The 23507-nt window shown below is 44.9% G+C and overlaps 1 protein-coding gene across 6 annotated transcripts in view; it reads left to right on the top strand.

The window, feature by feature from the left end:
* LOC147009607 (uncharacterized) overlaps nt 1–23507 on the top strand; it is a 100942-nt gene that overhangs the window by 60917 nt on the left and 16518 nt on the right. For all 6 annotated transcript variants that reach the window (XM_085862427.1, XM_085862425.1, XM_085862426.1 and 3 more), the window contains 2 exons: nt 19366–19433; nt 19919–19960. In XM_085862427.1, the coding sequence (XP_085718553.1) occupies nt 19366–19433; nt 19919–19960 (110 nt within the window). The remainder of the gene's footprint in view (nt 1–19365; nt 19434–19918; nt 19961–23507) is intronic.

Raw genomic sequence — 23507 nt, 5'->3', positions numbered from 1 at the left:
ACAAAAGATAGGAAATTGGAGAAAAAAGCTTTGAATGTTCCTGAAGCAGGGATGACCTTGTGGACCATACAACATTTTTGTTCGGTATTATCTTTGGATTATATTTGGGTCAAAGCTTGCAGGAGATGGACAGCAATTGTGACTGGCTTGTTGGAAAATTCTGCTGCTGCATCCTTGAGTGTATGAGTGTTGAACAATAAATGAAACTATCTGCAGTATTTATTCACCATAGAGAGTAAAAGTGAGTCATGCAAATTGAGTCTTTGGCTGTGGGATCCACATTTTCAACTTGATAAGGACAATCTATCAGAAAGGACTTCATTCAGACTTCAGAAAGGACTTCAACTTCCGGTTCCGGGTTTGACTTGACTTCCAGTTCCGGGTTTTGAGCGTTGGCGGGTCTCCTTAGGGGCTTTCTGCTGGCGATCTCAAAGTTAAGTTTCTGGTTGTTATTTGTCCCGTTTTAACTGTTTATTTTTCTCACCGACATGTTACCGTGTGTTCCTAGTTCGGTTTTGATTAAAAAAATCGTGCTATTTTGTGAGTTTTTGTCGACGTTGTCTTACCGGGTTTTAGAGGCTTAGGCTTGGAGGCCTACCGGTTCCCCTCGGTGTACGATCGTTTTCTTTTTTTTCTCCCCATTACCTTAAATCTCTATCTTCCCCACTTTCCTAACGTCCCCCATTTCTCCCAACTAATCTCTCTATTTCTTATTTTAAATCAAAACAAACAAACAAACAAAAAAAACGCTACCTTTCTCCTGATTCTTCTTCTTCTTCATCGCCTCTTCTTCTTCCTCTTATTCATCCTCCTCCTCTTCTTCCTCGATTTTTTTTTCTACAACACTTCCATGACCTAATCTGTTGAAAACTCTCTCAAACATTAATAATAATAACAAAAACGATATCTTGTAATGCTTCATCTTCCTCTCTCACACATGTGGTACTCTTTACTGTTTCATAATGCACTACTCTTCTGCTATTTTAACAGACGGCTCTCATTTCGACTTCTCCTTCATTCCTTGCCTAAAAAATCCAACTGTTACAGCATTTCTTCTCTCCATTCTCTGAATTCGCCTTTATTCCATCCATCAAGAATTGTGTTAAATTGCATCTCTGACCTAAAACTTTAAAAAAGCTCAGTTTGCTATGAATGTTCGCTTTCCATCAACTATTCTTTTTTTCCAACTTCAGTGCCAACTCACCCCTCTCACCCCTCACTCTCACTCTCAAAGCAACCATCCCACTCTTCTCCCTCCAAGCCTCCCTCTCACCTCTCTCAAAAATTCCCCCTCACCTTTGTCCCACCTTTCATCCCCCTCACTCATCCTTCTCAAAGTTCCCCCCCCTCTCATCCACAAAGCTGCCTCCCTCTCACCTCATCTCTTCACTCCACCTCCTCAAATCCTCAACTGCCTTCTTCCCCCTCTCTTGTCCCTTCTCTCCCCCAGCACCACAGAGCCTTTTCTCCTCCTCATTCAGCCCCTCCCCTATTCTGCAATCCCCCACACTCTTTCAACAACCCTTCTTACCTCCCCCCTCATCCTTTGTCCTTCCCTCCCCCTCCCCCCACCCCCTGCACCCAAAGCCTCCTCCCCTACCTCTTCATTAAAAGTGTGGACCTCAAATATCCGGGGCCTTCACTCAAACCTTTCAGATCTTTCCATGCAGGTTGCCACTGACAAACCAGACATAATCTGCCTAACAGAAACTTTCCTCCCCCAAGACGTGTCTGACTCCCAAGTATCTCTCCCTGGTTACTCCCTCCTCCGGTATGACAGATCTGAGCCTCATCCTGGTGGAGGAGTTGCTCTCTTCATCAAAGACTCTATTCCTCACTCTCCATGCACTGCTCTCACTCCCCCACACCTCCAGGAATACCTCTGGCTACGGCTTCCCCTCCACTCCCACCTCATGTTTATATGTGTACTGTACCGTCCACCGAACAGTGATGACTCCATCTACACCTCACTATCCGAAAACATGGACCATCTTCTATCTTCTCATCCAAACTCTCTCTTCCTCTTATGTGGTGACTTCAATTGTCATCATGCCAGTTGGCTAGGTGTGGGTACCTCTCTCACCTGTCATGGCACCTCAGCAAAAGCTTTCTGCGACTCATTGGGACTGACTCAATCAGTCAACTTCCCGACCCGGATCTCAACCAATGGTACTCCATCTCTTTGGATCTGATTTTGACAAATTTCCCTGACAATATCTGCTGCTCTTCCTCCGCTCCAATCGGTTCTTCTGACCACGTACTTGTCAAAGTGGACATCTCTCTGGCTATTATTAGAGAACCACCTCACCGACGTCGAGTCTTGCATTTCACTCAAGCCAACTGGCAGGGTCTCCAAGCAGCCATCAAACTTATAGACTGGTCTCCTATTGCTACTTTCTCCAACATCAACTCATCCTGGGAATTCTTTCAAAGAAACTTGCTCTCCCTCATGCACAGATTTTTGCCCTCTCATCTTCAGTTGTCCTACCCTTCCTCCCGCCCTTGGTTTACTGAAGCTTGTCACGAGGCAGTTGTCTTGAAACAGCTTGCCTTTGCCTCCTGGAAAACAAACCCAACTGAGGGCAATCTCATTTCCTTCCATAAAGCTCAGAACAAGTGTGTATCTACCCTCAGGAGAGCCAGAAAACAACATCTTTCTAATCTCAAGTCTGAACTCTCAAACCTCTCTCCCTCCTCAAAATCCTGATGGCATCTAATCAAATCTGTTTCTGGTGTATGTTCCCTCTCCATCCCCTCCCTTACCTCAAATGGCCGCACTGCTGATACCGCACGTGAAAAAGCTGAATGCCTAAACTCGGTGTTTGCAGCTAAATATTGTGTTCAAAACCCATCACTTTCTCTACCCTCCTTACCCAGTCACACCCAACTGTCCCTGGACTATGTGTCCTTTTCTCCTGACAAGGTGGAGAGCTTGCTGTCAAACCTCGACTCAGATTATGCAACTGGTCCAGACGGCATCAGCCCACGTGTCCTCAAAGCCTGCTCTTCCACTCTTGCTCACCCTCTCTCTGTTCTATTCACCCTCTCATTTGCTCAAGGTCATCTGCCATCTGCTTGGAAATCTGCAAACATCACTGTCCTGCATAAAAAAGGTGAAAAAACAGATCCCTGCAACTATAGACCAATCAGCCTTCACCCAATCATCAGCAAGTTTATGGAATCCATCATCGCTTCAGACATGAAATCCTTCCTCTTCTCCAATGGCTTGATTTCCGATCATCAATTTGGTTTCAGACCTGGTCAATCTACCCTGGATATGCTGTTTCTGCTCTCCCAACAATGGATGGAGGTCCTCAATGCCAGAGAGGAAATCCAAGCCGTATCCCTGGACATATCACGTGCTTTTGACACAGTCTGGCACCCTGCCCTGCTCACCAAACTCTCTTCCGATGGTATCCAAGGCCATCTCCACTCATGGCTCGCAGACTTCTTCTCCTGTCACAGTCAACGTGTGGCCCCAAATGGAGTTCTTTCATCCCCTCTTCCTGTCCAGGCTGGAGTTCCTCAAGGTAGCATTCTGGGCCCTGTTCTTTTTCTGGTTTTCATCAATGATCTCTCCGACTCTCTGGAAAATCCTCCATATCTCTTTGCTGATGACTCCACCCTCTGCCGTACCATCGGTCATCCCTCAGACTGGCAAGCAGCAGCTTCTTCGCTCACTGCAGATCTGGATAAAATCACAAACTGGTCCAACACGTGAAACATGTCTTTCAATCCAGACAATTCACACACTCTCACTATGTCTCTTCAATAGGACCGTTTAGAAAACCCTCCCATCCACTTTCTCAACAATCCTCTGGAAGAAGTGCTTTCTTTCAAGCTTCTGGGTCTCACTATTTGCCATGACCTTTCCTGGGAAAGCCACATTTCAAACCTCGCCTCAAAAGCCAGTTGCCGACTGGGAATCCTCCGTCGTACAAAGTCCTTCCTCGGCCCTCCTGAGCTCCTGACCACTTCCAAAGCTTTTGTCCGTAGCCTGATTGAGTACTGCTCTCCCCTCTGGGCTGGTGCTCCCGCCTCCCACCTTTCTCGGCTTCACGCTGTAGAAACCAGGGCATTTAGGATCATCGGCATCTCACGCAATGAGGCTGAGTCTTTCGGCCTCTCACTCAATCACCGCAGGTTGGTCGGTGGTCTTTCTGTCTTCTACCGTCTCCTCTCCAGCATCGCCTCCCCCCTGCTCTCTCTGCGATTTGTCCCCACCACATTTCCACAGGGTGCTCAAGGTCCGCCAACAACCCCTTTCTCGTAAAACTACCAAAATCACGAATCACTGCTCACCTTCACTCTTTCATTCCTCTTTTTCCCCGCCTTTGGAATAAACTCCCTCACTCTATTCTTTCCCATTCTTCCCTCCAGGCTTTCAAAACAGCTGTACACCACCACCTCTTATCATCCCCCATCCAAATCCTCGATCTTTTCTGCCCCCGATAATCCACCCAAGCCCACTTCCTTCAAATTCCCTGCTTTCCTTCCTGAAAGTCCCTGTTATGTCCATCTTCTATTCCACATGTTCCCCGTCCCATCCCTCTCCCTTCCACAGATCTCCTAATGTGTCTGTTCCCCACTCTTTTGTCCCTCCCACTCCCGCCACCCTTGTCTCATGCCCCCTTGCTGTGCGTTGTGTGTTAAGGCGCTGTCACACCTTGACGATTTAGCCAGCAATGGCAACATATAAAAATGTATGTAAAACGTTGGCGTACGCTGAAGTTTTGAGGTTTTTTTTTGTTAAGTTTTGGTCCTATTCATAACATGTTGGTCGAATGCATAACATATTGGTAACGGGCACAGAACGTTTCGTTGTCTTAGAGATAACATACCAACGAATGCTTAGCCTGTTGTCAGCGTTCACAACCTATGCCCAACGATAGTTTAACTTAAGGCCCGGTCATACTTTGACGTTTTAGCCAACGTATGCCGATTTTTTGATTTTTTTTCTAAAACGCTGGCACACGTTGAATACGTTATGGGTAAGTTTTGATAACATTGAGAGCACGCTGAAAAACACTGCCATACGTCGTTGTACGTTGGCTTTAAACGTTGTACTTTTTGGTTGTCCTCAAATTTTTTCATGCTTAAATTTCACGACGTATGCTGGCGTATGACTCACACGTTCCGCTATGCTGGCCACATGTTGTATGCACGGTCTGCGATCGTTGACAGACGTCAACACATGCTACTTGTAAGTTAATCATAAGTTGAGACACGCCGAGGTAATGTTTAGCGTACCCGAAACTTATTTCTAACCTATGATTAACGTGTTGTTGGCACGTTACGCGATCGTTGCCACACATCGACAGACGTTACTTTTAAGGTACTCATAGGCTGAAAGACGTCGGTATAATGGATCGTCCTTGCGTCAGCGTCCACGACCACGGCCAGGACACTTATTTGCAGCATTCTTCAAACTTTTCTTGGGCATGATGAGGATGTTCACACTTCGATGTCTAGCTTGGCTATGATTCCAATTGTCCATCGGCAGCGTCTATTTAAAATAGTCGAGTCTGAGCGTTTTAACACGTTCAGAAGAAACGTTTCAAATTTCAAAACCCCAGCGTCACAAAACAAAGGCGAGTGACAGCAATTTAAATCGTTCATTGTAAACAATGAAAATAGCTGAGTGGTACCGTTTAAAAGTCGTTGAGTGTAAAAAAAAAATCCAATTGTTGAGCGCAAGCGTCTACTTTCAATAGTGGAGATGCAGCCATTTAAATCGTTTAGTTTATCATTTAAATCGTTAAACGCAAGGACGATCCATCATAACCCACACCCTCCCCCTCACACTCACCTACTACGGCCAACATGAACAAACTAATACTAATACTAATACTGATACTAATACTGATACTGATACTGTTACTGTTACTGCTGACATGGACATCGACTCAAAAAGGACTCGAAAACACTGTTGGGTTCCTTCCCCTTTTATGAACACCATTTTTATATACCAATTCCCAAAACCGCTGGGAACACGTCTTTATATGGCAGTTGTAAGCTAGAAACACGTCAATTTTTTTTTTTTGTCGACCGGAAGACGTCATTGGAATACGTCTACATACGTCGATGTGTGTTGGGACTACGTAAAGAATTGGTTCAAAGCACGTCAAACATAAGTTAGAAATAAGTTTCGCGTAAAAAAGACATTACCGCGACGTGTTTCGACTTATGAGTAGCTTATAAGTAGCCTTTGTGGACGTGTGTAAGCGTCCACATATCGTGTGTAAAACTTATCCCCATCGCATGCGGAACGTGTGTCATACGCCGAGTACGTCGTAAAATTTTGAAAATGTTTAAAATTTCTTGACGTACTCTACTTACTACGAGGTATGGTAGCGTACTTTAGCGTTGTACTCACGTATACCAAACTTACTCATACCGTATTTGACGTGCCCCAACGTTTTAGACACATTTTTCTTAGGTCGGCATACGCTGGCAAGATCGCCAAGGTGTGACCGCGATGTTGACACTTCCATTTCTACGGCAGTTATGATTCGAATCGTTGTGCGTCAGCCTTTTAATAGGCTACGTCACGACATCGTCGGCGATGCGTGCAACGCGCTATGCCTAAGTTAGACTATCGTTGGGCATCGGTTGTGTAGGCTGACAACAGGTTCAGCATTCGTTGGTATAAGTTATCTATAACACAACGAAACGTTCTGTGTCCGTTACCAATGCGTAATACATAAGACCAAGTCGCTATGAATACGTCCGAATCTTTAAAAAAAACATCAAAAGTTCAACCTAAGCCAGCGTTTTACATACGTTGCCATTTTAATACGTTGCCATCGCTGGCTAAAACGTCAAGGTGTGACTGGGCCTTTAGGCATAGCGCGCTGCACATATCGCCGACGAACTCGTGGCGTTCTCTGTTAAAAACCTGCTGCACGCCAATTTAAATCATAACCGCCTGAAAAGTGGAAGTGTCAACATCGCAGTCACACCTTGACGATTTAGCCAGCGTATGCCGACCTATGAAAAATGTGTCTAAAACGCTGGCACACGTCGAATACGGTATGGGTAAGTTGTGTATACGTTAGGAGCATGCTGAAAAATAATGAAGTACGCTTTCATATTCCGTGGTACGTCTAGTACGTCGTGAAATTTCAAGCATGCTGAAAATTTTACTACGTACTCGACGTATGGCTCACAATTTCCGTATACGCTGGCAAAAGTTCTCGGCACGCTCCGCGATCGTTGACACACGTCGGACACACGTTACTTGTAAGTTACTCATAAGTCAAAACACGTCGAGGTAATGTTTAGCATTCCCGAAACTTAATTTTTTAACTTATGAGTAACGTGCTTTGAACCTATGAGTAGCGTGCTTTGAACCTATGTGTAACGTATCTTAAACGCACATTGTCGTATGTAGACAAATTTGATTGACGTTTTCCGGACGACCATAGAACTTACTGAACGTGTTTCTAACTTGCATCTACCGTATAATGGCGATTTGGCAGCGTTTAGGGGAATTGGTATATACAAATGGGCTTCACAAGAGGAACCCGTCAGTGTTCCAGACTCCATGTTGAGTCGATGTCAATGTCAGTAGTAGTAGTAGTCGTAGTAGTATTGGTAGTCGTAGTATGTCCATGTCAGTAGTAGTAGGTGAGCGTGATGGGCAGGGTGTGGTTGATGATGGATCCTCGTTGCGTCCACGAATAGGAGACTACTTTGTACCATTGTTCGATGTTCTTTTCGGCTAATTTTTTTTTCTCATTCCCACGATGAACTATTTTTTTGTTTCAGTTTTTAAAGTATTCAAAACGACTTGAACAAATGCATAATGTACTAGTCATGAACACAGAACGCTTCGATAACTTATAGATAAGTTATACCAACGATTGATTAGCGTGTTTTAGGCGTCCACAACCTATGCCCAACGATAGTCTAACGTATGCATAGCGTGGCAGCATATCGTCAACGATTACGTGAGGTTTTCTATTCATAGGCTGCAACTTCACTTTTAATAAATGGCTGTCACTCGCCTATTGTTTTTGGACGCTGGTGCTCGGCAATTGAAATAGTTTTCATTGAACTAGTTAAATCGCTTCCACAGCACTGCAGTCACGGCACCAACAGCAGCAGGCTCAGTGCCAGCCTCATGCCAGGCTCAAGCGGATCCCTGTAGAAGGTGTACTGCTTGGTTATCCTTGGACCAACTCTGGCTCGCAGCTTGTCGAACATCGCTGGTGGCATTTGCAGGATGAAGTTGATGAAGGATGCATGGTCCTCGTTCCGGAGTTCCACCATGAGCTGGTCATATATGCCGTAATGGCGTCGCCTCCCGATCCATGGTCTGACCCAGTTCCTTCTCCTCCGTTCACGTCTTCTTCTCCCGGCTCTATTGGCATGCAACTGGTGCAGTGTCAACTCGATGAGGTCATGTTGATGTTCGAGGACAGGTAGGTATTGTCGTCTCAGCCTTGCCGTATCCTCCATCTCTCGGAATGACATGGACATGTACTCACCACGAAGTCTAAAAAAAAGACGGGATCCTCCTGCGAAGCCCCTTTTTATATACCAATTCCCCTAATCGCTGCCAATACGCCATTATAGGTATCTGTAAGTTAGAAACGCGTTCAGTAAGTTCTGTGGTCGTCCTGAAGACGTCAAATACGTTTACATACGTATTTGTGCATAGGACATGCTTTACAAATAATTCACAAGCACGTTACTCATAGGTTATAAATAAGTCATGGGTACCCTAAACATTACTTTGACGTGTTTCGACGTATGAGGAACTTTCAGAAAGTAACGTGTTGCGAAGTGTGAACAACGTTCGTGTAGGTCAGGCCAGGTATGGGAGCATGTGCCAGAACAGCACGTCGCTGCGTCCACTTTCCGCCGGTACTCCAGGGGCCTCCGTCTGGCCATCCCCCAGGCAGATGCCAGGCCCATCCCCATCTCCTTGAGATGATGGTCAACCTGTTGCAACCATGAGGCACGTGGTCGACCCACTGGCCTCCTCCACTCATGAGACTCCCTCGCTGAGAGAATCTGGTGAGCAGGATCAGAGTCAGGAAAACGAGCCACATGTCCATACAGCCGCAACTGACGCTCACGGACTATGCAGGTAACAAATCTCATCCGAGTCTCTCTCAGTAACCGCTCGTTGGACACAAAATCTGACCAGCGATTGCCAAGGATTCTCCGAAGAGACCTGGTACCAAAGGAATTAAGTCTCCGTCTCAGATCCTTGGTCAGAGTCCAAGTCTCGCACCCATAGAGCAAGACTGGAAGTACCAAGGACCTGAAGACTCGGACTTTCGTCCTCCCACACAGGTACCGGCAGCGCCACACCCCATGATCCAGTGAATCCATGACTCCCCAGGCCCGACCCAGACGTCTATTGACCTCTGACTCGCAGCCAGCAGAGACATGAATATCACTGCCAAGGTAAGTGAATCTCTCCACGACCTCAACATCCTCACCACAAACAGACAGGACAGCAGCATCCAAGATGTCACCGAAAGCCTGGATCTTAGTTTTGACCCAAGAAACCCGTAATCCCAACGGCTCCGACTCCTCATTCAGCACCTCGAGGGCCCCCAAGAGGATGTCTAAAGTCTCCGCAAAGATGACTGCATCATCTGCAAAGTCAAGGTCCGAGATCTTGACATTCCCAAATGACGCACCGCAACTTGATCTCTCTGACATCCTCCCTAGAATCCAGTCCATACAAGTGCTAAAAAGTGTGGGGGCAAGTACACATCCCTGACGAACTCCAGTAACAACTGGAAATAAGTCAGAGATGGTACCACCACACTTCACAGCACTCTCAGTACCAGAGTAGAGTTCAGACATCAGATCGATCAGTTTTGGTGGCACCCCACGAAGACCAAGAATCCTCCAGAGGACATCCCGATTCACTGAATCGAACGCTTTACAGAGATCAACATAGGCTGCAAGCAGCCCCTGCCGAAACTCTCGTCTGCGTTCGGTGAGGACACGAAGTGCAAGGATACGGTCAATCGTTGACCTCTTTGGTGTAAAGCCTGACTGCTCTGGACGCTGGTGCTCAAGCAGATGGTGGCGAACCCTATCGAGAATTATCCGAGCAAAGACCTTGCCCAGCACTGAGAGCAGCGTCACCCCTCGGTAGTTGTTGCAGTTTTGGCGATCACCCTTCCCTTTCCAGAGAGGGACAACAAGGCCCCTCTTCCAGTCAGTTGGGATGATGCCTGTGTTCCAGGCAGAGCACAAAACTGCATGCAACGACACGAGTGCAGCATTTCCACCAGCCTTGAGAAGTTCGGCATGGATGCCACAGATCCCTGGAGCTTTGCCCAGTTTCAACTGGTTCACCGCAGCCCGTGTTTCCACTCGCGTAGGTGGACCACAGTTGATTCGAGGGTCAGCAACAGGGATTGTAACACCCTTGACGTCCAACTCGACAGTTGGGGGATCAGCCTGGTACAACCGCTCAAAGTAACCGGCCCAGCGGGCCTTCACTTCAGACTCCTCTGTCAAGAGCCTACCACTCTCTGCTCGAACTCTAGTGCTCCGAGGGATGGGCTTGGATGAACGTAATGCGCGAATTCCCCTGTAAGCGGGACGAGAATCACCTGTCCACAGGTGATGCTCTACCCCCTCACAGATTCCTCGCACATAGGCCTCCTTGTCCACCCTCAGTGCACGTAACGTTCGTGTAGCATGCTTACAAAACGTTACTCATAGGTTAGAAATAAGTTTCGAGTACGCTAAACATTACCTCGACGTGTTTCGACTTATGAGTAATTGACAAGTAACGTGTGTCAACGATCGCATAACGTGCCTACAACTTATGGCCAGAGTAGCGGAACGTGTGAGTCATACACTGGCATGCGTCGCAAAATTTCAAGCATGCAACAATTTGAGGACAACCCAAAAGTACAACGTTTAAAGCCAGCGTACTACGACGTATGGCAGTGTTTTTCAGCGTGCTCTTAACGTATACAAAACGTACCCATAACGTATTCGACGTGTGCCAGCGTTTTTGACAAATTTTTCATAAATCGGCATACGCTGGCTAAATCGTCAAGGTGTGACAGCGGCTTTAGTTCTCACACGAGCCTCGACAAGGTATACAAAAAAACGCAGTCATAGACTGGTACTTACAAAATCGTCAACTTGACCTCTGACCTTGTCTAATAAAAGCTGTCTCTGAAGAAGGCAGCGACGCAAACCAGAAGTTTCTATGATGATTCTGCACCAAACCATGAAAAATCGAATGTTTTACCTCACTGTGACCTTGACCTTTGAGCGATTTTGACCAAAATCTAATCAGCGTTAGCCATCACCCTCCTGAATCACGTGGTGTAATTTGACATTGGTGGCTTCTTCCGTTCTCGAGTTATCGTGCCTACAAACAAACACACAAACAGAGGACGGAAGTCATCAATATACTTACGAAATCTTTAGATTTAGAAAGTAAAAAAACAAACTGGTGAACCATGGCAACATGATGAATAAGATGGAGAGAAGCAAATCAAGGGAGAATTGACGATAATTGGTTCACGAAAAAATATTTTCACGAAAAAAATAAGTGACCACTATATTCGTTATTGTTGTGTGTCTGTCTGTATGTCTGTCTGTCTGTCTATCTGTCTGCCTGTTCTTTCCCGAGTCCTGAGCATAGCTCCGTGGGTTTTGATCCGATCCTGACAAAATTTTGGTGGGAGGTTTATATCATGATCTCGTTGTGTTTTCCCGAAAATGGGCATGGTCCGCCCATTATGGGTGGAGCCACGCCCAAAAAACGTGTTTTTAGGGAGTAGCTGATTTCAATTTGCATCTTCTCCGATGGGGTTTGTCGAATCTGACAGGGGTTTTGGTATTTGGTTAGCCCAATGGCACCTGCATAGCCCCACGGAGCTCGATTTTTCATTTTCGTCCAAAGGTCAAGGTCACAAGGTCACGATCTTAGAAAATTGCGAATTTTGACATAAAAATTTTTCTTCTCCGAGGGATTTGTCGAATCTGGCAGGGATTTCGGTATTTGGTTCGCCCAATGGCACCGACATAGCCCTACAGAGCTCGATTTTTCATTTTCGGCCCAAGGTCAAGGCCACAAGGTCACGATCTTAGAAAATTGCGAATTTTGACATAAAAAATTTTCTTCTCCGAGGGATTTGTCGAATCTGGCAGGGATTTCGGTATTTGGTTAGCCCAATGGCACCTACATAGCCCTACAGAGCTCGATTTTTCATTTTCGGCCCAAGGTCAAGGCCACAAGGTCACGATCTTAGAAAATTGCGAATTTTGACATAAAAATTTTTCTTCTCCGAGGGATTTGTCGAATCTGGCAGGGATTTCGGTATTTGGTTAGCCCAATGGTACCTACATAGCCCTACAGAGCTCGATTTTTCATTTTCGGCCCAAGGTCAAGGCCACAAGGTCACGAACTTAGAAAATTGCGAATTGTGTTTTTAGGGGGTAGCCGATTTCAATTTGCATCTTCTCCTAGGGGGTTTGTTGAATCTGGCAGGGGTTTCGGTATTTGGTTAGCCCAATGGCACCTGCATAGCCCCACGGAGCTCGATTTTTCATTTTCGTCCAAAGGTCAAGGTCACAAGGTCACGATCTTAGAAAATTGCGAATTTTGACATAAAAGATTTTCTTCTCCGAGGGATTTGTCGAATCTGGCAGGGATTTCGGTATTTGGTTAGCCCAATGGCACGTGCATAGCCCCACGGAGCTCGATTTTTCATTTTCGTCCCAAGGTCAAGAACGTCAAGGTCACAAGGTCACAAACTTAGAAAATTGCGAATTTTGACATTAAAATCATACGACCACCCAAACTTTGAGAGCTCGGATGACAATATTTTTTATGCATAATCTTGAGGTCATTCCCCACCTAAAGTCTTGAAACCATTTTTCTCTATCTCGAACACCTTGCCTGTGACGCTCCCTTCAAGTTTGTTTTTACGCTGATTTCATCAAAGTATGGATAATCCGAGGAGTGCGAAATGCCATATAGCCGATATGACGTTATATTGTTCCTGGAATGTTCCAGAGGAAGTTTTGCACCACAAGGTCATAATCCTTGACCTTTGACCTTTAAAGTTCACAAAGTCAAATTTTCAAAGTTGTGGGAATCGAACCGGGTTTTCGACCTTCTTCGACGAACTAACTCCAATAAGCTATAGCACGTATCCTGTTTCCTTATTTTAATGTCCACAACATTGTTTTGGGACCTTTAAAGGTTATGCAAAGGTCAAATTTTGAAAGTTGTTGAACGAAACCGGGTTTTCGACATTTTGCAGCTGATAACCTGTCACTCGTACCACATCATGTTGATCATTTTTATAACTTGGTCAAACATTATCACATTGTCTCATCCTTGACTTCTGAAACAATCTACATCGTCAAATACCGCTCGTGAACCATCGTCGTCTTCAGACTTGTTAAATGTTTATATTTGAATGAGTGATTCCTCAGAAAACGAGAACGGCACTCGTACAGAGCATAATCTCGCCTCGCATGCTCATTCTGCACAAAGATACCATCATTAATTGAACACGCTATTATTATGGCCCAATGCTATTATTTCCCATATCCCGGTATCATCCATGCACCCCATTATGTCACGTACATTACTATTATCCGTAGCTTTATTGATTAATTATTGGGATATTTAACAACCACTTTTCTGCACATAAAGGCTAAATTGCATCAATAAAGGTGAATATGGAAGAAGAAAAAAATTCAAATTATGTTCCCCGTGGTTAGTTGATCATATGTATGAAATGCCACATTGATATGTTAAGCGATTTTGGAGAAATATTTTTTCCTCCGCCACCGAAGGTGAGGGAGGTTGTGTTTTCACCCCTCTCTGTCTGTTTGTCTTTGTTTGTCTGTCTGTCTCTGTGTGCAGGATATCTCAAAAAGTTGTGGATGGATCCAGATGAAATTTGGTGGGCAGGTTGGATGTATGTCATGGACGAAATTATTAGATTTTGTTGAAGATCCAGATCTGGATCTGACTACTAGAATTTTAAAAGTGATTCTTCACCATTCAGAGATGGGCCCAAAACGATATTTAGCACGATATCTCAAAAAATTATTGGGCCTGATATGTTCTCGTGGCTCAGGCATTGTTCGGCGGAGGGATGCGCTCCACTGAGTGCCCTTCTCCTTTTTAATGGGTTTTTTTCAATCCAATATGGCCACCAGACCATATAACCGATGACATAATTTTAATTCTTCATTCGCATCAGGTCATAGATCAGAGATATGAAGTTTTAGACTTTTATCGATAAGGATTTCAATTCAACCAATTATGGTTGGAATACTACTTCATTGATGACGCCATCGTTACCACTCCATATACCTCATTGATGAGTTGATGACATATGTTGACGTCTGCCAAGGCTAAATTATGCTACCACTCCATATATACCACTCCATATATGTTGATGACGTATGCCAAGTTTTTTTTTTCATTGAGCGGTTTCAGAGAAAACTGTCCATTTTTTCCCTTTAATCCAATATAGCTGCTAGACCATGTGACCTATGATGTCAGAGTTATCAATATAATATTTTTCATTGGGCGTTCCTCCTATGGTGAACGTTTTGTATCAATCGGACAAGCGGTTGCAGAGAAAAACATTTTTAAAGCGAAAATATATAGATGTGGACACACACAGACACACACTTTTAATTAATTGTGCAGTATCAGCTTTTCCTAAAATATAATATATAAAGAAGAAAGTTTTTTTGTTTGTTTGTTTGTCTATCCATTTGGACCCTTCAGGAATCAGTGCAACAAAACTTTGCTTGGCACCCGCTTTCATCCAGAGGAAGGTGGACGGCCATGTTTGGTATAAAAAAAATTTTTGACCCCAGATGAAACCAGATAATTGGACTGCAGGCCTCGATTGGGTCTTGTGCTTAAACACTGCCTGGGGTTTTTTTTTCTTTTCTTTCCGGGAGCAATCAAGTAATGTTTTGTGAAGATCATATTTTTACGATTGTGAGGGTAAATGGAGGAATCTAATAGGGAATATATCATTGTGTAGTTGCTTGGTCCGTGGACGCATAGGAGACATCTCGATGTAACTAAGTAGGGAACCTGTGAGATTAAGTGTTATGTGTCATCACACTCGGTGGTGGTGTCATGTTAATTAGCTAGGGTTTAAGAATAAGCTTCCCCAGTATGTAATCACCCCTCTGTGATTTTCCCTATGTTGTTATATTTCAAGATTGGCAATAAAGGTGGGGAGCATATCCCTAAAACAACTACAAGCGGGCAGAAAGCCCCGCATTCAAAGGGTGACAACAGGCGAAGTCACGCCCCCAAAGAATGATCGATGGGTGTGACGTCAGAAGCTAGCCGGGCAGGCAGAAGCCCCACCTTCCCGGGTTTCGTGCAAGCAGGCCACACCCTGGAGGCGGAGGATTGTTAGACGTGTGACGCCTGAAAAAGAAGAGGGCGTGGCAGGCATCATCAGAATACTGAATAGGACAAGAGATCGGCAGAGCGCATGCAGAAGGTCAGTGTGAGAAACGCACGAGGCAGAGTTGATTTCAGAACAGAGTCAGAGGTGGAAGCTTGGGGTTTGCACGTTTTGGGAGAGTCGCGATCAAATAGGATGGGTTGTGGATTTGGAGAGGCGAGGGTGGAAAGCGAGCGCACGACGAGGGGGACGGCACCATCCTTGTATAAATGTTGAGATCATTTGGCTCGCGTGGTGAAGCAAGATGATGGCCTTTGGCTCTTGGTTGGGTCAGTGAGGAGGATCGGTGCACAAAGCTGTTACACTGGGCTCTGAGCCTTGCTGTGGAGTGCCGTTCATGAATTGCCTGGCATGCATTTGTCCTGCTACGTTAGAAGCAACGAGGCGACATTTTCTTGCGCATGTCTGAACGTGTGAATAGAAGCGCCTCGATTCCAAGTTCCACAAAGACCAGCTCTGGGCCAAGCTAAGTACAAGAATACTTGAAAGGAAGAGTTTTCTTTTTATTTTGTATTTCCTTTGTCTGTATTTGAGTCTGTTTGAAGATGCACCTTGACTTTAGGATTTATTTATTTCATTATTATCATTACCTTTTTGAATTATTGTCCTTTGTAAATATGTTATTTCCATTAAATGTATTCCTTTTAGCTGTAGCCGTGTATTTGTAGTTGGGTTAGAGTATAAACCCCCCTTGTGCTGTCCTGGTGCAGCGCCCTTGTGCTGTGCTCCTCCACCATTGTGCCCCCCTTCCCACGTGCACATTAATCTCTGAGTCTCGGTTTTAGGCTTTCAAGGGAGAAGCTTGGCCATCCGTCCAGGTAGGGGTTAACCCCGTGGACACGACAGTATGTTAAGGGTGTTGTGATTTATTGTCAACAGCACAGATTTCCCCGGCAACGCAGGGTACTTCTGCTGGTATAATATAATTTCAAGGATTCCTGAAAATTACGTTAATTTCACATATATATTACGGTATAATATAATTTCAAGGATTCCTGAAAATTACGTTAATTCATTTCACAACGTCCAATAATCAACTTTATTTAAATTGCAAACGTCAAAACATAGTTCCCTCACCGAAAGTAAGGACCTTAACCTGTAAGCAATTGATTGGTTTCCCGACTGCACAGATAATCAGTTGAGCACAATTCTTCCTCGAGCTTTCGATTCTCTCATCCCAGAACCTCTCCAAATGGCAGGTCCATAACCTCATTCATGCATCCACATCAGTACATTGCCTGGACACAACTTAGGTTGTGGCTCTACTGATGTAGGTAGTCAGTCAACCCATCAATGGAATATCACAAATGAAACTTTACTGACTGGAGAATTTAATATATTGTTGTAGTTTTCCCACCGCGCCGGCTTGCGAGCGACCGCTTTTAACTAATCACAGCCGCGCGCCCACCGGAGCTGGTAAACCTAGTCGCAGCTTTCGGATCAACACCGAAATCCAGTTACGGGTGTGTTTTTAATCACACCGTAAATCAGCCAACTGTTCTGTCCGCGCGCGATGGGGTCCGATCGCCGAATTGTCGATTTACCAAAGTATGCGCGGCGCAGACAGAAATGCCGGGGATTTACACCTCAACGGGACCTGCTTGGAAACGAGCCGCTTAAGCAGCTCGCTCCGTTTGCGATTTGCCGAGCCGTGTATTATCGCGAGGCCCCGTTGGATCCGATTACTTTAACGGCTATTTAAAAGCCAGCTAATATCCCGAACGCAATACGGCAGCTCAATTGAGGGAAAGGACGCAACGAACAGGTCAACGCTCACACAAGGACATTTATTTATACACACGTAAGCAGTCATACACGTATGCAGTCAAACACGTATGCAATCAAACACGTATGCAATCATGTAGTCAACAAAGCAATGCAGGAACGAGCAAGACAAAGAAATACAACTACAACGTTCTATTATTATGTACACAATCACTTAACAGTTCACTACTTCATGGACAAGGCACCACAGCTTTCATGCAAAGAAACCCCAGGAAAGGGAGGGGTAAGAATAGGGCCCGCAGGCCTTTAATGTTCCTCGGAGCCGGGAAGACTGCGAGGCTCCGAGAGACCGTGCAGGCTACCTTGTCGCCCTGGACACGACTCGCCGGGCCCTGGTTCGGCAACCCTCGGTGGCCCTGCCCGCACTCCGCTGGACTCCACCCTTGCCTTCAACGGCGATCTGGCTGGTAACTCCTCTCCGGCTCCACTGGCCCCTCTGTCGACCACGGAGAGACCAAGCAGAGGGACTCTCTTTTCCCCTCGCTGACAGACTCTGCTGCACTCCCAGACTGCAACTCCCAGACTGCAGACGATTGCAGCTCGTCTCCGCTCCCAGACTTCCGTGGCGAACCCAGACCGACTTCTTGTTGTTTCAGCTCAGCCTTTTATCGCCCCGGTGCTTTGCCCTCCCTTCGTGGCGCGCGTGAGGGGGGGGGGGACATTCCAGGGGGGTTCAGCTCAGCTCCTCTTGGCCCGCTCTTTTGGCCCGATCACGGACATTCTTTCCTTTCGCCCTTCTGAGGGAAAATTCCAACAGAGCTCGGCTGGGCTTCGTTGTTGTTTTCCAACCGTCATTTCTGTTTACCCGTTCTGATGGATATCGGGACGGGAATTGTTGAGATGTTGTTGTTGCAGTGTGGTTAGCGCTGTGGTTGGGATGGCGTGGTTGTTGAGATGGTGGTTGTGGTTGGTGCTGTGGTGGGGGTGGCGTGGTTGTTGAAAGGCGGTTGTGGTTATTGAAGTCGTGGTTGTTCCAAAATAAAGATAGCAAAAGAATGATGGCTGACTCAAAGAGCACAGCCCGGTTTCACGAAAAATTCCCTTGGACATCGGTGGGGAAATCTAATCTGAACACACTTATCGACATAACTGATCTCTGGGAAGCCTGAATGGTGTTCTGTGAATTTCCACAACAGTAACAATATTATCGCAGAGTTAAAACTCCCATGAAGCATTCCATTATATGATGATACATTAAATAATGCACATATTACCTTAACCCTTTGAACCCGAGCGGCCATTTTACCAGCTGCAATTCAAACCTCCATCTACCCGAGCGGCCGGAGTTTTCTCCATGGAGCCTGTGGTGGAGGAGCTCAGAGTTCAAAGGGTTAATACCAGAATAAAACCTTTCCTTTTCATGGAAGTTTTTAAAGCATTTATAAATTAGTTTCATCACTCCTGTAATACTATCTGATAATGGTTTCAAATTGCATTCTCTACTTGCGATGATGAACTGCATCTTACAAGGGTTTTTGTGCATTTTTGGGATCCAGTAAATGGCATTCCCTTCAGGGTGAGACTAAGTGGAAATCCAAAGACAACATGCTAGAGGTTTTTTTTTTTCACTGATAGTGCAAACATGTCGAGAAATTTATTTCTGAAAATACAGAATTAATGTATCATCTGGAATACGAGAATCCCTTACAAGAAACTTCAATGCAGGATGAGGCCATTAGGCTCATCAAGCCTGTGCAACGGTGACAACGTCTGGTCGTTGTCCATGCTCTCTCCTTTTACATGCTGAACATCAAGGAAGGAAGCATCACGTTGTACCAGTTCAAAAGTCTTTTGCATGACTCAACTTTAGGTTTGAACCACCGACCTCCCAGACTCAGAGCAGACGCTATAACTGTTACATCACCTAGTCTGGTAAAGTTCATGCTCAAGTGTGATAAACCATGGGATGTGCTTGAAAAACTGAAACCGTTTAGTTTTTCAGTGAATGGTCTGTTTATGATATGTGCAAAATATTCAAATCTTCTTAAATTCTATGTTTGATTATCACATCGGTAAAAATGATAAATTCCTCTTGTGTTAACAATTAAATTAACAATACTGTGTGGGTGAACATACCAAGTCAGACAGAAAAGGACATGCATTGCTGTACATTTTGTAGATTTGCAAGGAAGGCAAGGAAGTGGAAACTGTGGATGGACAAGTTGACTCATTTTCTCATCGGGTGAGGTGAGTTCATTCACTTCCGTGTTTCCTTCAGCCGTGTCACAGAAGCATCCCTCTCCTGACTGGGTGTTCATGTGGAATTTTTTTTTCATGTCATGGAGTCCAGCAGGAAATGGCTTATCAAGCTCTGAGAACTGGATTTGGGAACAAAATTTAATATCATTTTATATATCGTGAATTAGTGTTGGAGGAAGTGATAAATATGGAAATGTTTGCAGCCTTGCTTTGTTTTCTGAATTGTAAATATGCCATTGTTTTTATTTATTTATTTATTTAGTTAGTTTTCATTTCTTATTTGTAAGCGTTTTTTTTTCAAAATTATTAAATTGATTTCTCACAAAGTTGTGGATGTAAAATAATGTGGATCAAAAGTGTAACGTGTGTGTGTGTGTGTGTGTGTGTGTGTGTGTGTGTGTGTGTGTGTGTGTGTGTGTGTGTGTGTGTGTGTGTGTGTGTGTGTGTGTAAATTAACCCCAATGCCCATCCAGCAAAAGAAAGCTACATAAAGCAACCAAGAAAAGTGACACAAGGTAAGCCCATTGCTGTTTCAAATCCCATCCCGGATCCACTACATTTGCATATATCACAAGTAGCACAGACATGAGAATCTCGATGTGACACGCCCCCCTCAGCCACCAGACCGGTTTCATCACTTGTTAAGGAATCAACAGCGAAGACAAAAATGCTCACCATGGAGGTTCCCAAGCATGTACCACATGCAATTCCAATCACAGTGAACATTGAAATAACCAGAACGACACTTGGTAGAGCGCATACCTTTTCCATGCTGAACAGTTTACATTTTGTATCCCACAGATATAGGCCAGATCTGCATCCGGATGTTAACCAAAATCAAATAAATTCTTCCTTGTCACACTCCCAACCTATCCACCAAGTTTTTTTTTTTTTCTTTTTCTGAGTCCGTCCATAACTTTTTGAAATATGCTGCTCATAAACAGACAGAGAGACAAAATAAATAAACCAATGTCATCCGCAGGGTTACCCGTATCTTGCCAAAAGGTGACCACGTGTGTCTTCTTTAAGGTCACACTGAGGTGAACAGAGTTGCTATCCAGCAGGAGCGACTCCTTGAGGAATATCTGCCTACGAGAGATTCCGATGAGAATCGTTCTACAGAGTAACCATGAAAAATATGCGTTTGCCTCATAACATCACCAAATGACGTAATAATGTCTCAAGCTTGACATATCAAGAAAGCACTCATCGAGGTGTTCAATTTGAGGTACTACACAATATGGTTCCTAAAACTTGAAAATTTGACCTTGGGGTCAAATATGTTTGACCTGAGGTACTAACCATGAAGGTCAAGGCCAATCGCCACCAAAAATTAATCAGCTGGGCGCCAGACCATGCACTATATTCCCATGAAGTTTGAAGATGATCCAATCAAAATTACTAAAAAAATAAGGGTTTCGTCGACTCGCCTGATTTGCGACAGTGACCGTGACCTTTGACCTTGACCTTCAAAATTTTATGTGCTGAAAGGGACCTCTATAGGCCTCTGATATGCGAAGTTACAAAAATTTCCAATGATAACTGTGCTCTGCAGAGTGATTTATACGTGATTACAGACAAAAAAATATATATATATATGAAGGTCAAGGCCAATCGCCACCAAAAATTAATCAGCTGAGCGCCAGACCATGAACTATATTCCCATCAAGTTTGAAGACGATCCGATCAAAATTACTCAAAAAATAAGGGTTTCGTCAACTCCCCTGATTTGCGACAAAGTGACCTTGACCTTTGACCTTCAAAATTTTATGCGCTGAAAGGAACCTGTATTGGCCTCTGATATGCGAAGTTACAAAAATTTCCAATGATAACTGTGCTCTGCAGAATTTTTTTATACGTGATTACAGACAAACAAACAAACAAAAAAAAAACAATAAAGCTGACTAACATATCTTTTAAAAACTTCGTTTTGGCAAGATAAATATGCGTTTGCCTCATAACTTCACCAAATGATGTCATAATATCTCAAGCTTGACATATCTAGAAAGCACTCTTCGAGGTGTTCAATTTGAGGTACAACACGATATGGTTCCTAAAACTTGAAAATTTGACCTTGGGGTCAAATATGTTTGACCTGAGGCGCTAACCATGAAGGTCAAGGCCAATCGCCACGAAAAATTAATCAGCTGAGCGAAAGACCATGATTTATATTCCCATGAAGTTTGAAGACTATCCAATCAAAATTACTCAAAAAATAAGGGTTTCGTCGACTCCCCTGATTTGCGACAAAGTGACCTTGACCTTTGACCTTGACCTTCAAAATTTTATGCGCTGAAAGGGACCTCTTGGCCTCTGATATGCGAAGTTACAAAAATTTCCAATGATAACTGTGCTCTGCAGAATTTTTTATAGATGATTACAGACAAAAAAAAAAAAAAAAAAAAAAAAAACATACAAGCTGACTCACAAATCTTGCAAAAACTTCGTTTTGGCAAGATAAACAAACAAGATGTGGAGCATAGAATGACACTTGCAAAATCCAAATAAACAATTGTTCACATGGAAACAGTAATTTGGTAATTTCGAAAATTTAACCGATTGAGTGTTTTACATGATGGAATATTATGCACAACAAATCTGGTTGATATGACATTACCATTACCATATATTGGACATTACCATAAAACAGACCAAAAAGAAAACTACAGAGCTTTTCGTTATACTCTCATCAGGTGAAATTCACACAAAGTGAATGAGGTAATAGTGGGGCAACTTAGCATAACAATTGTGCATTTTGTGAGGAAAGCACCAAATTTGGCACACTAGTAGCCTATCCTATGATGAACAGATTTGGTATTGGGCCATCTCAACATTTTTGATGGCAGTGGAAAATGGCTGCCACAGCCATCAGCGGCTGAATTTGAGATGGCCCAATATCCAAATCTGTTCATAATATTGTTGCGAATTCGCGCCCGCCGGCGTGCGATCGGTCGCTCGACTCGAATGGCGGCCGCCTCGCCCATCGGAACGGACAATTGTCGTGACCCTCTCGGAACAACGCCGGGAGCTAGTCACGGGTGGGGGTTTAACCTCACCACGATCGTGCCAATTGCCCACCCGCACAGGATAGGGTTGCTCGCCAAATTCGATCTACCTAAGTACCTGCGCGAATGGTCGACCGGGCGATCGTACCATGCCACAGGCCGACTCCGGACACGAACTGCTTAAGCGGTCCATTCCATGCTACAGTGATAACCGAGCAGTGTTATTGTCGGCCTTGATGGTTCCGATTAATTACCGGGATGTTGAACCCACTACGAACCCCCTTACATGATGCAAGATGGAGAGTCAAACAAAGGAATGGATGCAGCGAAACGGGGAACAAGTTCACACAAGCACGTTTAATTCACACAGACCAGCAGGAAAGGCACGTATTCACAGTCACAATAATCAAAATGCACATATAAAGCAAAAGCAAGAAATGGCACGTATACATAATCACAGGCAAAAGAGATATCCTGACTAAACCCGACACACGGCAACACTTAAAACAATACTACTTTAAGGACAGGCGCCACCCACAGTCATTTACACAAACCCAAAGAAAAGAAAGGACTTCCCTTGGCGCAGCCATCGAGTCCTCCTCCCACGACCTCCACTCCAAGCTCCGTCTCCTTCGCCGTCCTCCACTGCCGACTCAATCAGACTCGACGACGACTTCAACGAGCTCCTCGGGCTCCACGAGTTTGACGAGCTCCACACCGACGCAGAGACACTCGACCACGACGACGCAGCTCGGCGAGGACCCAACAACAACTTCAGACGGAGGCGAGTTCCACGAGTCCGAGAGAGAGCGAGAGGTAGAGGGAGAGCGCAGGAAGAGGGAGAGAGCAGGAAGAGGGAGAGTGCAGGAAGCGGGAGAGAGCAGGAAGAAGGAGAGAACGCGCCCTGCCTGTGTCTGACTTTTATAACACGGGGCTCCGCCCTTCACTCCGCCCCGTTTTCGGCTCTACCTTCCTTTGAGAGGGTTCTCGAAAAGGGGTGCTCCCTCACCCCGACCGCCTCACGCTGTTCATTCACCAATCGGCGGCGAGCTGCCCC

This window comes from Eptatretus burgeri, chromosome 17, assembly GCF_056783735.1.
Source record: "Eptatretus burgeri isolate ZD-2024b chromosome 17, Ebu_testis_v1, whole genome shotgun sequence".
NCBI lineage: Eukaryota > Metazoa > Chordata > Myxini > Myxiniformes > Myxinidae > Eptatretus > Eptatretus burgeri.
The sequence above is the reverse complement of the archived record's forward strand: the minus strand, read 5'-3'. Positions and strand labels throughout refer to the sequence as shown.